Source organism: Hippocampus zosterae, chromosome 3 (assembly GCF_025434085.1).
Source record: "Hippocampus zosterae strain Florida chromosome 3, ASM2543408v3, whole genome shotgun sequence".
Classification (NCBI taxonomy): Eukaryota; Metazoa; Chordata; class Actinopteri; order Syngnathiformes; family Syngnathidae; genus Hippocampus; species Hippocampus zosterae.
In genome coordinates this window covers 11975710-11991025 of record NC_067453.1, presented here as the reverse complement: position 1 = coordinate 11991025, position 15316 = coordinate 11975710, and the positions used below count along the sequence as shown (strand labels likewise).

General features: G+C 41.7%; 1 protein-coding gene across 1 annotated transcript in view; it reads right to left on the bottom strand.

Moving 5' to 3' along the window:
• mical3a (microtubule associated monooxygenase, calponin and LIM domain containing 3a) overlaps positions 1–15316 on the bottom strand; it is a 61538-nt gene that overhangs the window by 24217 nt on the left and 22005 nt on the right. Inside the window, exons 19-39 of the mRNA XM_052061587.1 lie at positions 14870–14983; positions 14460–14522; positions 14200–14313; positions 13919–14023; positions 13624–13737; positions 13109–13207; positions 11715–11822; positions 11212–11398; positions 10203–10303; positions 10013–10106; positions 7410–7599; positions 6792–7012; positions 6460–6552; positions 5805–5957; positions 5328–5390; positions 3356–3415; positions 3154–3267; positions 2952–3034; positions 841–2869; positions 653–747; positions 181–348 (exon numbers count right to left, since the gene is read on the bottom strand). Of these exons, the coding sequence (XP_051917547.1) occupies positions 181–348; positions 653–747; positions 841–2869; positions 2952–3034; positions 3154–3267; positions 3356–3415; positions 5328–5390; positions 5805–5957; positions 6460–6552; positions 6792–7012; positions 7410–7599; positions 10013–10106; positions 10203–10303; positions 11212–11398; positions 11715–11822; positions 13109–13207; positions 13624–13737; positions 13919–14023; positions 14200–14313; positions 14460–14522; positions 14870–14983 (4368 nt within the window). The remainder of the gene's footprint in view (positions 1–180; positions 349–652; positions 748–840; positions 2870–2951; positions 3035–3153; positions 3268–3355; positions 3416–5327; positions 5391–5804; positions 5958–6459; positions 6553–6791; positions 7013–7409; positions 7600–10012; positions 10107–10202; positions 10304–11211; positions 11399–11714; positions 11823–13108; positions 13208–13623; positions 13738–13918; positions 14024–14199; positions 14314–14459; positions 14523–14869; positions 14984–15316) is intronic.

Sequence of the window (15316 nt, the reverse complement as noted above, 5' to 3'; positions counted from 1 at the left end):
AAATGAGTGAGGGTCATATTGAGTACATTTCATTCACATTGGAATGGTGGAAAAATGCACTATTTTTCCAATTTAAGTCGAATTTGCAATGGAAAGTGTGCTCTAAGGTCATAGAAATATACAGTATTTAAGCATGTTATTTGCCTAAAATTCAGTTTTGAAGCCCCTTCTGCAAAATACCTCATTGTCTTTTTCCATTTTGCGATCAACTGCCTTTTCTCTGTCTTTGAACCTCTCTTTCACCCTTTTTCTTTCTATTAACTCCCTCCTCGACTCCTTGTCCAATTTCTCCTCCTTCATTGCTTCCTTGTGCATTCCTGATACTAGATCAAAGATGTCCGTGTGTCGCTAGAAATGGAAATTATTCACAAGGAAAACGTTTTTAAAAATGGTAACGATACACCCACTGTGTTGACCAGGAATATAACTTGGAAACCATGTTTTGCTTTTCATTTGGCTATTCTAAGTGCTACAACTGTACCCCGGTGTACTAACATTGTCTGATTAGCTGAAGTGAAAGCTAGATGTATTCGGGCTACACTACCTCAATATTTTAGGTGATGAAAAAAGATCATTCCGAGGCATGTTTTCCAAGTGATTACTGCCCTTTAGAAAATGGGTGTGAAAGACGACAGTCATAATGATGACTCACATCTGCCTTTGACTTCTGGGACAATCTCTCCAGTACGTCGTCACATGACAGATCCGAATCCTCAGAAAAGCTCAAGTTTCTGCGCGACTTCGCATCTGTCACATAATATAAGCAAGAACAGAGTCAAGCACCAAGTCGCGCTCAAAGAATTTTTTCTTTTTTTTTTGCCTCACATCATCCATTTTTACCTGCTGACTTTCCAACAGGGGATGCTCTCTTTTTCCCAGAATCCTGAGTGGTAGAGTTGGACGATGGTGTACTGGGACATGACTTGTCATCTTTCTTCTTTTTGTCCTTTTTGTATCCTGAGAAGACAGCCTTCCACAAAGACTTGGGTTTGGGTGGTGTCTCTTCGGCACCCGAGAGCCGGCTACCATCATTCTTTGCCTTCTTCTCTTTTTTGTTTTTGCGTGGCGAGAAGAGAGAACTTCGTTTCTTGCTCTTACTTGTGGATGAGCTGTCGGAGGACACCACGGAGCTGTCCAGACTCCTGTTGCTGCTGAAAAGCCGCTCGGGCACAGTCTCTGTTTTCTTTGATTCCAGAGCTTTAACAGCAGATGTCTTTGGAGATACCGCAGACATTTTACTTTTCCCACACACGTCCGGGGTTACACTCCAGGCCACCTTAGGTGAGGTGACCTCTTCCAAATTGGATTCTTTCATTTTATTTAGCTGCTTGGCCATTGCTTCCTTAAGAGCCTGACTCTTAATGGACTTTTCTCTTGCCCTTATCCTCTCCTCAGCTATTTCTTTGGCCTCTGGGGAGAACTGAGTGGCTCTCTGTGTCTTAGAAACTGGGTTGAGAGGAATAATGGGTTTGCCGTTTTCCATTGCTAAAGCCAGGTGGAAGGGAGGTCTGTCAGCTCTAGCCTTGCTGGTAGCTGGAGTGTAAAACTTATGAATGCTCGTCTCGGGCGTTCGTTCATCAAGGTTTTCCTCCACATCATCAGCAAATGGAATTTCTTCCACCGTCTCCACAAAAGACTTCCTCAGCTCCTCGGACCGAGGCGGCTTCTTCTCCCTCATGATAACTACTGATGTTTCCACAAGATCCGCTGATGGCGACAACACTTTTCTGGTTGCAGGTTTGGGTGCGGATACAGGACTAATTTGGGTTCTCTGTGCAGGAACAGGAGTGTTTGGTTTTGGTGGTTCTTTGGCAAGCTCGCATGGAGGTTTTCCCGTCCCATTACTCCAGGAAACCTGGTGTTTTTGCTGCCTGAGAACGGCAGGGGATTGATTATTAGGCACAGGTGGTGGTGGACTGGAGGGTGGGGTGAGCATGATGGAGTCAGAGGTGGTGTAGCTGTCACTGTTCGCCGTTTGGCTTGTTGCCATACTACCATTCACGCCCAGACCTGAGCTGCTGCTAAATTCTTTTGTGTCAGGGCAATTACTTTTACCCTCCACAGGAGCAACGGATGTAATGACTTGACCTTCAAGAGTGATGTTGAGTCTGCGAATCACAGTGCGTCCAGTAAAAGCAGGTTTCTGGTCCTCTGATACATCCTGAGCCTGTTTTTGGGCAGGAGTGGAGTCTTGTGTTGGACTTTGAACAACACTACCGTCCAAGATTTTACTACTGCGGTCTAAAGGAGAAAGACCGAGACTCTTTCGAATCTCAGCACTCTTTAACCAAAATTCCTCAATAATATCAGTCTTTCTTGACAGAGATTCAGCTAATAAGGAATCCTCATAATCTGGAGTAGCTCTGTCAGTTCTGGTCATCGGTGTTGATGTGACATTTGGAATAGGCTGCGTTCTGACAGGAGAGTCAGAGGCCACAGGTGATGAAGTTTCATGGCAAGGCAAAGGCTGTGCACATATTGGGGAAAGTGGGTTGCCTGTGAGAGGGCAAGTAGACTTGTGAGGGGACACCAGCGACTTGGGTGGGCATGTTTCAGGTTGTGGTGTCGGCTGGGAACAGATTGGTGAGGCATTTTGTGACTTCACAGGGGATCTGCCAGGGACCTCGACTGCTGGATTAACGGGGGAGCTGGTCGTGGAGTTGGAAGGTGACACGGGAGGGGAGAAGGGATCTTTCACAGAAGAAGCAGCTGGAGAAGCAACAGGTGAAGGGTTGATAACAGGCGAAGAGCTCTTGGAAGTTGGTGAGGGTGTTGTCCGCTCAACTTTTACTTCCTCAAAAGCCAAAGGTTTTGGGGAAAAGCAGATGTCTGGTGACTTCACCTTAGAATCAAAAGAGCTCTCTATGAACTGAAAATAAAGACAGGTCAGGAATTAGTACACGCACAGAGACGTACGCACCTGCAGAAAAAGAGCATTGGGATTGTCTGACCTGTCTTTCAGGTTCGATTACAGGCAATATTGGCGAATGGATGGCATCATCTTCTTTCAGTAAAGGTTCAGTGCTGGATGGTCCTGAATACATGAACAAAAAAGATGCTGCTCGATTTGTCACATAACCAAAAAAAAGTGCAACCAATAAAAAAGCGCATTCCAGTTATAATAAGCCTGATGGAATGATTGAGGGCATGTACCAATATCTGGAGCCGATCCCACACTTTCAGATGTCTTGTCTTCCTCAGGAAAAGCTTCACTGTGCAATGGTGGGGGCAATCGTGCCTCAGCTTCAGCATCAGAAGGGATGTCATCTACAAGTACAATATCATTAATAAAGCAGCTCTTCAATTACTTTGGGTTTGAATGTTTGATATAAATTTTGTTTCTTTATTTACTCACCTTGGTCGATTTCTGTACCAAGTTCCATATCGGGACTTTCTGCTTCCAGATCACAAAGTTCTGATGTAACGGAAATAAATAATAAAATAAGCCACTCGTCCTCGAGATCAACTTATCAAGGCGTACAACACAAGTGTCAAACTCATTTTTGTCATAGGCCACATCGTAGTTATGGTTTCGTTCAAAGGCATTATTACTGTCAACTCAATGTGTGGTTGTCTGATAGTACATGTGCACAACAAATTAATGGATAACTAGTTTTGAAATTAGAGGCGAGGAAAACATTTTCAAATATTATTCCCATACATTTATTTTAAAACAAACTTTAAGTGAAGACAATTTTATGTTGGTACTTTACTAAGAATCATGAAGTCAATAAAATAATTTGCTTTCACAGGGTATATATGGTATATTAAATTATTTGGTGGGTCAGATCTTGCCCCCCCCCCCCCCCGGCCTTGAGTTTGACACCTGTGATGTGGAATGTAATCGTAAAGTAAGTACATAATAGAATGCTCCCAAATAAATCCTTGTTGGGTTTCAAATGAAAATATACAATTTAACATAAAATAATACAATGAAACGTTAGTAAATAGCAACAAAGGGCAAAGTTATAGTAGCTTAAAACAAAGTCATGCATCTTCTATTTTAAATTAAAATGGCACAACCAAAACATGACAGCATAAGATAACGCAGGGATGGGCAACTGGTGGCCTACTGGCCACATTCGAGGTGGCGCTCAATCAAATTTTGAACATGAAAATGTGGATGCCCTTACTGGAGAGCTGACCGTTTCCATCGTTCTGACTTCTTTCCAGGATCGAATTAGGTCAAGAAAATATTGTCTTTCAGGTAAAATAGGTTAATATTCTCACCGAAATTAAACGCAAACCTAGCTTCTTTAGACCTGTCAGCCACGAAAGTTGCCACGACAACACCAATCTCAAAAGTACAATTATTTCAACCCCCCTGTCCACACACACACACGGAATGAAATTTACTCCCCTACATGGTGCACTGTATTCACACAAGTGAGTGAGAGCCAGCCTATTAATGTGGGAAGGAAAATCATATGGTAGTATAAAATGAGTTCTTGTACTTTACGTTGGTTTGCTGTTCAGCAGTTTTGTGATATCTTTGAACGGGATTTTTTTAATCCATGCAGGCCCTTTACGCAGGAGGAGGAGCACCTAGCCTGACGTAATTTTTTTTTGTAGTTGAGAAGTGTATCTTTTCTAAATGTATTTGAGAAAAAAAAATATATATATACACATTAACGCACTGTTCTGGATATTGTGTCAATAAAACAATGGACCTCTATATATGTATCTTGTCGTCATTTAAAATTGCATTTTTGTGCAGGGTCCCGTGTGACCTGCCAGTAGTACTGATGGAAAATTCTGGCCCTCGCCATTGTTTAAGTTGCCCAACCGTGAGTTAGAGGATAAGCAGTGATGTATGACGTGGCAGGTGAGTCTTCTTATAAAGGATACTGGAACCCCAAAATAACCTTCATTGTAAGCAATTTAGACTCAGCTGAACAACACTGGCTAAATTGTTCAAGAGCATGCATATAACCACCCAATTTAAGCAACTTTCAAAAACCATTTTAAATCAGTGATAACACCATTTTACGTCACTCTAAGTAAAACCAAATAATTCACACATCACCCATGATGGCAGGTAATACCGAGTTTGCAGGCAACGCTAGCTACCTATATCAGCAATGTATTATATTAAAAGGACAGAAAAGTGAGGAAAACAGACATTTCTGGAGTTTGAAAGGGTGAGCCGATAAGGTGAAAAACAGGTCATGAATAGACCACAACAAAGATGAACTCTTGAGAACGGCAGCCTTCCAGCATGCTTTGTGAGTGTATGCCATTCGTGCAAGCTACAAAAGGCCAGCCAAAAGACAGTGATAGATATGAGTCTTCGACAGGATGCATGATCCTTCGTAAGTCTGTGCTACCTCCAGACATTGAATCCAACCAGACTCGCACTGCTTCGTGCCGGGCAGATGTGTGGGCTGGGGCTACATTCAAACCAGAAGATACAGCTCAATGGAGTACGGGTGTAGGGTTACAGTAAAGTAACAGGACGCATGGGAGAGAAAACAGAACACAAACGAATAAAGCCCCCCCCCCCCAAAAAAAGAAAGAAAAAGCATTGACAAGTGTACTGCGATGAGGTTGAGGAACTTTTTCACCCCGGAGGAACAACAATGACTGTAAAAAGAAAATTAAAAGATAGCACATAATTAGACATTCCAGGAAAAAAAGCAATGTGACACAAATGTAAACAAAATCTGACTCCAGTTAGTCAGGAGGATGAGCCTCCTCCTCTGATGCAATTAGACACACTTTAATCCTTATTCCAGTATGGTCGACTTGTCTAGAGTTGGGCCCCAGCGAAACACTCCCCGTCTTGGCTCCTCTGAATGTTTTACCTGTAGAGGAGGGCTGTGTGAGCTCAATGGGCTGGAAGGTTGAAGCCAGTTGGCCACCCCCATCTGTCTCAGAGTCTTCGTGTGTTCCTGACACACCTGGAATCGCAAGAGGATCCAAAGGCTGCAGGATTTGTTGTATTTGTAGGTTCTTGGCTGAATGAGGGTGTCATGCGTATGTTTCAGTGTCGTAGTTTTGTACCGACAAATGGACAAGTGGGACAATCAAGTGGGAAAAGTAGAGAAAAGGGAAAATGGGAGGACAGGAAAAGACAGGAGAAAAATGACGGAGAGAGAGGCACAGAGGAAGTTAGACTAAAGATGCAATCATAATAAAGAAGGCACAGCAGCAAGCACGCACTCAAACTGCAAACATTGAAATTAAGATTAAAAAAAGAAAACTACCGGTAAATATAACTGCTGCCTATAATTTCAGCGCCTACATTGGAGAAGGCCTGGCATTATTGAATTAGTATTGAAAAGCCACACAAATGAGAATGATTTCTTAGACAGTAATTGTAAACTTATACTGTTTGCTTGAAACTGCAACATAAAACAAAAGAAAAGAGCACAATCCTTGAATAAGCAGGCCAAACCAGCCGGAACTGGCACACTCATATCAAACTGTAAATACATCCACAATCAGTTGTGCTGCTACCTTTAAAAGTACAAATATCATCTTCGTCTGTGAGGTACTTGTCCAGCCAAAGGCCTGATTGGAGCTCCCTGTCCCAGGGGCAGTAATCCCCCTCTGCCAGCAGGCGGAGGCAGAGGCCCACCCAAAAAAAATCATACAAATTTAACAGAAGGGAAAAAGTGGAAAAAGTAGGACACATTAAGGACAAGAGATGTTGAGACATCACACATGAAACGGACTTCAAACAAAAGGAGAACAGCTCGGAATGGTGTAGGAGTCGACCAAAAACAACAAACAGACAAAAAATAAATAAAACAGACAAATGAAACAGCAAATCCCAATCACAGCCGTACCTTCACTTGACTCTTCATCTTCATCGTCTAGTTCAGCGAGAGCCTCATCCTCGACATCGCAGTGGTCACCTCTCAGTTGGGCGTGGAGCAGTACTGCCTCCTTCCAAGTGACGCCTCCGAGGTCTGAGGGACTGTGAAGTTGCTGCTCCTCCTCAAACTCAACTTCCACCTCATCCTGCTCATCTTGTTCGTCATCGTCTTCCATGTCCGAGTCGGAGCTACTGTGACAAAAACAAAACAGTCAGGCGCTACGTCTCAAAGTTGGTTCAACATTGAGCATCTTCCAATGCTATTGCACGTCAGTGTTAATAGTATTACCGGGATATACATTTACTCCACGTGAGAGAAAGATCCTTTATTTATCTATTTATTTATTTATTCTACAAGCAAACCTGCAAATTAATAAGTGTGTCTATCTGAGCATTTTCCTCTGACAATCCAGCACTTGAAAGTGATCTGGAAAGCAATCAATCCATCACCTCTCATTTTTAACAATAGTCGATACAATATTGTGATTGAATTTCATTTTGCTTCATACAGTCCTTTGATAAGGTTCTATATTTACATTGGAATATGTTTTGGGGAAAAAATTGTGTAATTTTGTATTCCAACTCTTACCTGGAGCCCAGGTCAATGTCTGTAGCTTTATCCAGGACGCTGCTGAGATTATGCTCTGCCAGCGTCTCCTCTGGCACCTCTTCCAGCTCCTCCTCCCTTTGCAGGGACAGTCGGTAGTTCTCCAACTCAATTCGCTCTGGTGTTCCACGAAGGCGCTTTGCGAGGCTTGCCTCCTGTAGGCCATTGGCGTCTGGAAGAAGTTGGAGAGAGAACCCATGTGAAACATCGGTGTTTCAGATGGGCGTGATGATATGAAAGTACAAGCGACCCCAGCTATTCACAGGGAATAGGCGGTCCAGCCTGCAAAAACCTGCGTAGAATTGACGTCCAATGAATTGCATATTTGGGGGAGGATGGGTGTAACGAAACAAAACAATGAAAAAAAAAATACATTTACACGGATATACATACAGTGTACATGTACACACAAACAGATGCATACACATTTTTTTCTTTTTAAACCCAAATAATTCTTCTAATGATTACTGTTGAACATTCAATATATGTTTAAATGAAATTGGGGTGAAAAAAATATTTAAAATATACAGAAAAAAAAATCTGCAAAGAAGTGGAATCTACAAAAGCCGAACCATGTGTATGCGGAGGCTGACTGTACGGCAGTTAGGTAGCTGAATACAAAAAAAAAAAAAAACAAAACAAAAAAAAAAAACGCTGCTGTAACAAAAGCAATACATAATTTTGTATTTCAAAATACCTCTCCGTAGGTGTATCTACTGTGGGAACATGTGCGTGCGTGTGTGCGTATGCGTGCCCAAATCGACATAAAACAAATCCACCCAAATTTTCTAATGAATTATTAGCATTCACTGCCACCATGACTCCAAAAACCTATTTATGGAGACAGAACAAAGTGACAAGACACCGATATTTAAATCTATAACTGAATTTATTGAATTAGATATTATTTCTAAAACAAATATCAACAAATATTTATATACAGCACGACATTGGTACATGGTGGGTGCTTTGCCTTTTTCCCATCCTGAGAAGCAAATCCTAAAACTTGATTTTTCTTACTCGTAAATAATACTGAAATGTAACCTTCAAAATCCGCCAGTTATCTCTCAATGAATTTGCGCAGGAATAAAATTGCTGAAATGAGCACTGAGAGACAGAATGTGTAACATTGGATTGTTCATTATTCTTATTTTTTCAGTTTGTTTCAATTGAGTTTAACCTTTCACCTGAGCAAGTCCGAGAGTAAAAAATTAAAATGATCTACATACCTGACAGAGTTATTAAAGCATCACAAACCTATTTTGCACTGAAAATTATGTCTGCTGAAAGTTAAAACCTGAAATGCCAGCTTGTCAGCGATCTACCTACAGTAACTATGGAAAATTTGTTGTGTTATCATTAATCAGAAATTAGCTAGTTAGTGGGCTACTCCAAACATTTCACTGATTTAAATTACTTTACAGATTATTAAAAGAAGTCAGGGTGGATATTTTCATATTGTTACATTACTTAAACCTACAGTCAACTTGTAACTCTACACTTGCCACATAATGAATCAGGTCCAACTTGAGTCCTCATGATGAGTCTAAGTTCTCTACTCTGCACTAAAGATCAAACTACTACATTAGTCCTTGAGGAATTAAAAAGAGAGGTTGGTGGATACAGTGGTAGATGACACAGCAAAGGAAGTCCAATTGCAGGCACTAAGTAAAGCACAACAGCCCAGCTAGCAGTTTTAAGATGCTCTGAAAGGAGGGGTAAAGGTAAAGCTCACAAAAGCACTGGTACAGGCACTTGGTCACAGTGAAGTAAGTCTACTAATCTAGTAGGTTGGTAGGCTGGAGTAAAAGTGTGTTACTGTTACACAGAGAAACATCAACGGGCAGGCTCTAATGGAAACATTACACAGGAGGAGGCAGAGATAAAAGTGAGCAATCAGAGGCCACTAACGGTTAACATTCACAAAAAAAGAGGAGAAAAAATCTGGAAAGAGGCGCTTCATTAAAACACAAGCATGACAAAAGTGTGAGCTTTAACACCAAGGCGGAGGGATTAAATTATTTATTTTGACATACAGTATATTTCAAATATCTGCCTTGAGAGTTGACTAACGAGAACTGTATCTTTAATTTCCAAGTCAATCAAGAATATATAGTGGTTTAAGATGCACCATTCACTTTTAAGAGAATGCTGCCAGAGTGCTTCAGCTGCCTGTGCTAGTAAAAAAAAATGACTACAGATGTGAACATAATCATTCACCGAGACAGTGAATCAGACCGTTTACACAAACACTCGGCAAGCTGAGAGACTCAATGAAACCAATCGCGGGAGAACGTGCACAGCATGATCGCACAGAAATTACTTGCAAAGGTAAGGAAGGTGAGAAGGAAACTAAAGGGAAGTACGAGGGCCATGCTTGAAGTTGAACAGGGCATTGATGGTGAAACAGCAGAGGAGATAAATGCAGTAGATACATAGGAAGGGAGAGTCAAGGGGGTTGTGCGCCACCTGGTGGCACGTCCAAGAAAGTGTGCGGCAGACGGAACGCAGCGAGACTCTGCAACCCGTGGCCATGCCCAAGTGGTAAGGCACAGCGCCAATAGCAAGAGAGGAAAGTCGAGTACCTGAAGGCCGGATATCGGCTGAGGGGCCTGCCACCACCATCGCCCTTCCAGGGGCATCCAACATTGTCACAGGATTAGGGGCCTCCAAGTTCTCCTGTGAAGGTTGATATTTTGCCATAAGCAACACCTTATGTTTCCACGGTTTGCACTTCTCTTCACTTTTTAGCTACAATTCAAATCAATTAAATACCCTATATGTGGTTGGAGCTGGGGAAGGAGAAGGTGCAGGTCTCTTTCTTTGAGCATATCCAGACAGACGATAACAGTAGTGCGGCTTGCAGTAAAATTTACCTGTGGATAAAAATGAACAAATGTGTGTTTAAAGAACATACACTCCAGTCAGAATGGCTAACCCACAAGCTTTCTTCTGTAGATGATGCCATTTGTCTCGTAAGACAGAAAACTCTGAAAATGCGGCACACCTACAGTGGCAGGCTTTAGTTACACCTATGCTTGCCTGCTCACCCGTCCACCCCCTAGCCTCTTTGCCTCGCTCCTCCACCCCGCTCCACAAGTCAATCACCATTTAAATTGCAGCTTTTCAGATTAGTGAATCAACTTTATATTACCACTGGGGGGCACACAGAAAAATGCCTGCTTTTACAGGCAGAAAAATGCCTGCTCAAAAGGGGCTTTGGGTTAATGCTTCACCTAGTACTGCACCTTACATGTTCAAGGGAAACAAACAGTAACGTTGAGTAAACAATAGATGCAGGGGAGTGCCAGTGATCAAGGGAATGCCAGGGGTGTAAAGTTTCACACTTGACACTGACCTCTCCTTCCCTGGGAAAGAAAAGTTAATAGTTGCTCTCGGGCAAATATTTAGACGTCATACCACGTGCTGGTGCTGATGTCGCCATGCATCCAATTGTCTAAGAGTGGGCTGTCCCTTTATGAAAGCACACAATTGGAGCAATAACCCACATGTGCAAGTTTCAGGGTAAATTATTTTCTGCCGGGGCTCTGATGCAGCATCTCAGTTTAAAAGAAGAGATTACTTTTCCCTCTTAAACTAAAATATTGAGTTTCAAAACTACATTTTATCTCATGCTAATGGGTGTAAAAAGCAGCCTTAATGATCTATGCGGTCAACAACCTCTTGAATTTTCATGTTTTTTATAACATATCAAGTAATCGGAGATAAGCTCTTGCCCATACAACGACAGAGTATAACGTAGACTAATCAGGTGTAGCCTTACCGTCCTCCACGTCAAAGGCATAGGAGGACAGTCGGAGAGTGGTGCCACAGTAGTCACACTTGAAGCAACTGCGGTGGAAGAATTTCCCTTCGGCGCTCAGTCTCTCCATCACATATACTCGTTTCCGACAGAAAAAACAAACATCGCTGCCTCCAATATTGACAGGGAATTCTTTTCTGAGGGAGCCCTGTGGAAAGAAATTGTAACAAATCAGTAAGGGGCAAAGTTAAAGTGCTAGAGGGAGGCTTATATGATATGAAGGCCTGAAATCATATACCCATCTGCTTCAGAAACGCGCTGACACAAAGTGTAAAGTAAGTTGTCATTATTCATTACTATTCACAGGAGCTATAAATAAACACAACACTATCACGCACCGCTGATTCTTTTTGAATCCACGTGCTTCGTGGATGCTCGTATCGCAGCAACCACTGAGCACCACTACACACTGTAGATAGATCTATGCAGTCACGTGCTATTGATCGTGGGGACAGCAAGCTTACCAAATCTCTTTTCTCAGGTAATTGTTTGGGCTCTTCCTGCGATTGAAGTTGATTGGCTATGTGCTCAGCCAATGAGCTAACTCCCCCAGTGTACATCCTTACATAGCGCTATGAAAAGTATTACAGGGAGAAACATAAGAAAAACAATGCAGGAAAATGAAAATAGAACATGAAAAGGGGATGCAGATGAGGAGGAAAGAAAACCAAGCATAACAGAAACGGGTACAGGCGGGTAAAGGTGCAACTCGGGAAACATCATGGAAAATGTATGGGTATGATTAGTGGTTTAGGTGGGCTGACAACCATATTCAAACCAAAGTAAAATTCAAATCAAAGTAGAGGGAGAGGAATGAGAATGATCATTTGATTTTTAACCACAACATGTTTACTGGTAGAATTCTACCTACAACTGGTAACTGCTAAGTCATGTTACCATTGGCTTGCCTGTCGCGACACTTGACATCGATCAGCTGACAACATCAACCTAATCTACTGCCAATCAAACAGGATGAGAGGTTTTACGTAGGACTTTGCCTGAAATAGAAAATCATTCAAACACTGAAAGTACTCACACAAGCCCAGTTTGAAGTCAAGTGTTTGCATGACCTTAAGACACTGTAGCCCTCAACGGGAGACAGCTCACTCAGTAAGATTGTCAGTAAAATGTCTTTAAAAAGTGTGTGAACCTTTTTCTATCTGCTAAGGATAAGAGGATGATCTATGATCCCTCTCATCCTGCTCGCTCCTAAAACTCTTCTCTTCAGAAAGAAACTCCCCCAGTTTTGCCACTAAGATATCTCTGTTCAGGGACAGCAAGCATACTGAGGCTTTTAGTTGCTTGAACCCTGATGGAGATGCACAACAAATGCAGACGCAGAGCTGCATGCAGCAAAAAAATAAATAAAAATAAGCACTTGAAGTTGTATTCAGCATTTGTGTTGGCAACACAAAGTGTGAATGTTCTTTTCTGTGGCACTTCTGAGGTTGGGTTCTCCTGGAATTCTTCTTTTAAGGAATAAAATGGAACTTTAAAGCAATGTATTTGTTTCTCTTCAGTGAAAACACACACACAGCCATGCACCCCCCCCCCCACACACACACACAAATGCCTGCAACAGTAATGTATAGTTTTAGACACAAAGACCAAAGCAAACACAACTGTAAAAAGTTAAAATGAGTTATTAGAAAAAGTTAAAATGAGTCATTATATATCACAAGCAGACCAGGGCAATTCTCTCATATATACATATATATATACATACATATACACACACAGACACACAGACACACACACAATAAAGAAGTGAGAGATAATTTCTTGACTGAACAACAGGGTCTGGTGTGTGTTAGCATTAGCTCACTGCATTTCTTTTTCAAAGCCATAAAACAGCAACCTGTCTGAATGTGTCAGATGAGAGCGACGGATCAGAGGCACTTTGGGTCTGGGCCAGGTGCCATTGTGCCATGAAAAAACTTGATGGTTTTTTCTTAGGCTCCATGAGAATGTGAGGAAGGAATGAAAACAGTTTTGTTTCAGTCGTCAATTTTAAGATTAATCTGGGAATGTTGATGCTGCAGACGGTTAGCCTGTATAGCGTGCTCTGCTACTCAATTGGAACAATTTTCTTTTGTTAATACTGTGCGTCTCAGTCTTAACTAAGTAAATTCATACTGCATTTTTTTGCTCAAGAGTATAGAATATTGACCTTACGAAAGATTACACAAAAACGATTGAAAAACATCAATGAATGTTTCATGAACTTACGATCAGTAACGGTACAGTACGTTTCTTTATCAACTCGGGAGCTAAACGGAATACCCCCTTACGGACTGAATATATCATAAATATGTCAATGTGCAGCAACAACAGAAAATGCCAATGCTATGTATGTAAATAATGACGTTTCACCTTCTGTCCAGTTGATTTACCATCCAACTGAGAAGCCAGTTGCTCGGCCCTCTCCTGAATACTAAGCACATATAAGGGCATTGGGACAGCCGAACACAAAGACTGTGCTGGATTCTGCAGGGGAATACATTAACCAAATGTCTGTTTCAAATCCAAAACATGTTCAATATGTTTTGGGGGTTTTTGGCTTTCTACCCAATTTCTATAATCACTCCAAATATATGCTTGTGTTAAAATGCATGTACCGGTAATTGTTACGCATTTGTTTCATTGGGGGTATACAAAAAAAGCTGACCTTTCTACTAGATTCAGAAGAGGAGCAAGACGAGCTTGGATGCTCAGTGATGCCACGGGACAAATACCACCGCTCTAAAAAGAAACGGGACGGCTTTTTCTTAGGCTTCAGAGATAAGAAAGTTCAAAAGGGGGGAATTAGACGATTAGAATGTGCAAAGAGTGAAATATCAGCATCAAAAATGTTTTACAATCTATAAGTGTTAACCTATTTGAGTAACTGTTATCCTACGTTTGAAAGCCATGTTTGATAGTCACAGCACAGCCATGCAAATTGATCACCTTTGGAGGCGTGACATTTTTTCCCTTAAATTTGGAGATAAGGCAGTCTGCCCTCTCCTGTATACCAGGTACACGGAGAGGTCCTGGATCTTTTATGTGCAAAGGCTTCCACTCCTGCACAGGAAACTCCATTAAAACCCGACACCCATGGCCTAAACGTAGCTTCATCAATATTGAGTAAATCTCAATCTTGCAACGAAAGGCTCGACTTCATATTAAAAGAAAAAAAGATGATGTGAATATCCAAGGAGTCATTTTACCCCGTAATTCACAGGCTTCTCGTAGTATTCAAGTGCCTCTTCGTCCGAAGTGACGACCAAATGCTTGAAGGCAAACATAATTTGGCTGGATGAACACTTGTTTGCATTAATCAGAAATAGTCATATAAAAAGGAGCTGTGTATGTTATTTCAGTGTACATCAAGTTTGTGGTTGATTATGAATGAAAAAGCCCAGCACATTGATGCTGCAACAAAATCACGTAATATGACGACAGGAAAGACAGCATGAGCGCACTATTCTAGAATTACGGAGGAAATGTCATTTGCACACCAGAGGTCATGTCTAAACTAACAATGGCTATTGACAAGTTAAAGTCGAGTTGGCGTAAAGTACATGGGTGGGCCAAGGATTTGTGACAGACAAGAAACAAATGGACAAACGCGTGTCACCTCAGTGCGTTGAGAGAGCGAAGAAGTGGAGGAGGAGGAAGAAAGGAGCAGAATGGTTTTCTTTGGGCAGCTCCGAGAGCTTGAACTGGCTGTTTGGTCGACAGCACTTCTGGCCTTGAGGGATGAGGAACATCAAATTCAGCATCAAGATGGTGAGGATGATGACGTCTATATTTGGGATAGGCAGGGACTGATACCAGGTATCGTATCAGGCTGGTACCAACCTTATTTCAAGTTACCGGGTACTTGAAGATTGCCAATACCAGCCATCAGTATTTAAAAAAATATATAATAATAATCTGACAAAGTCTTCCTTGACAGTATTTTATGCTGAAGTGTGGCCATTTTACACATCTGTGAATCATCACATGCGTCAGGAGGGCCTTTGGCATTATTTGCCATCGTGTTAATCGAGATTTTATTCATCATAAGTACAAGTAGTATCGG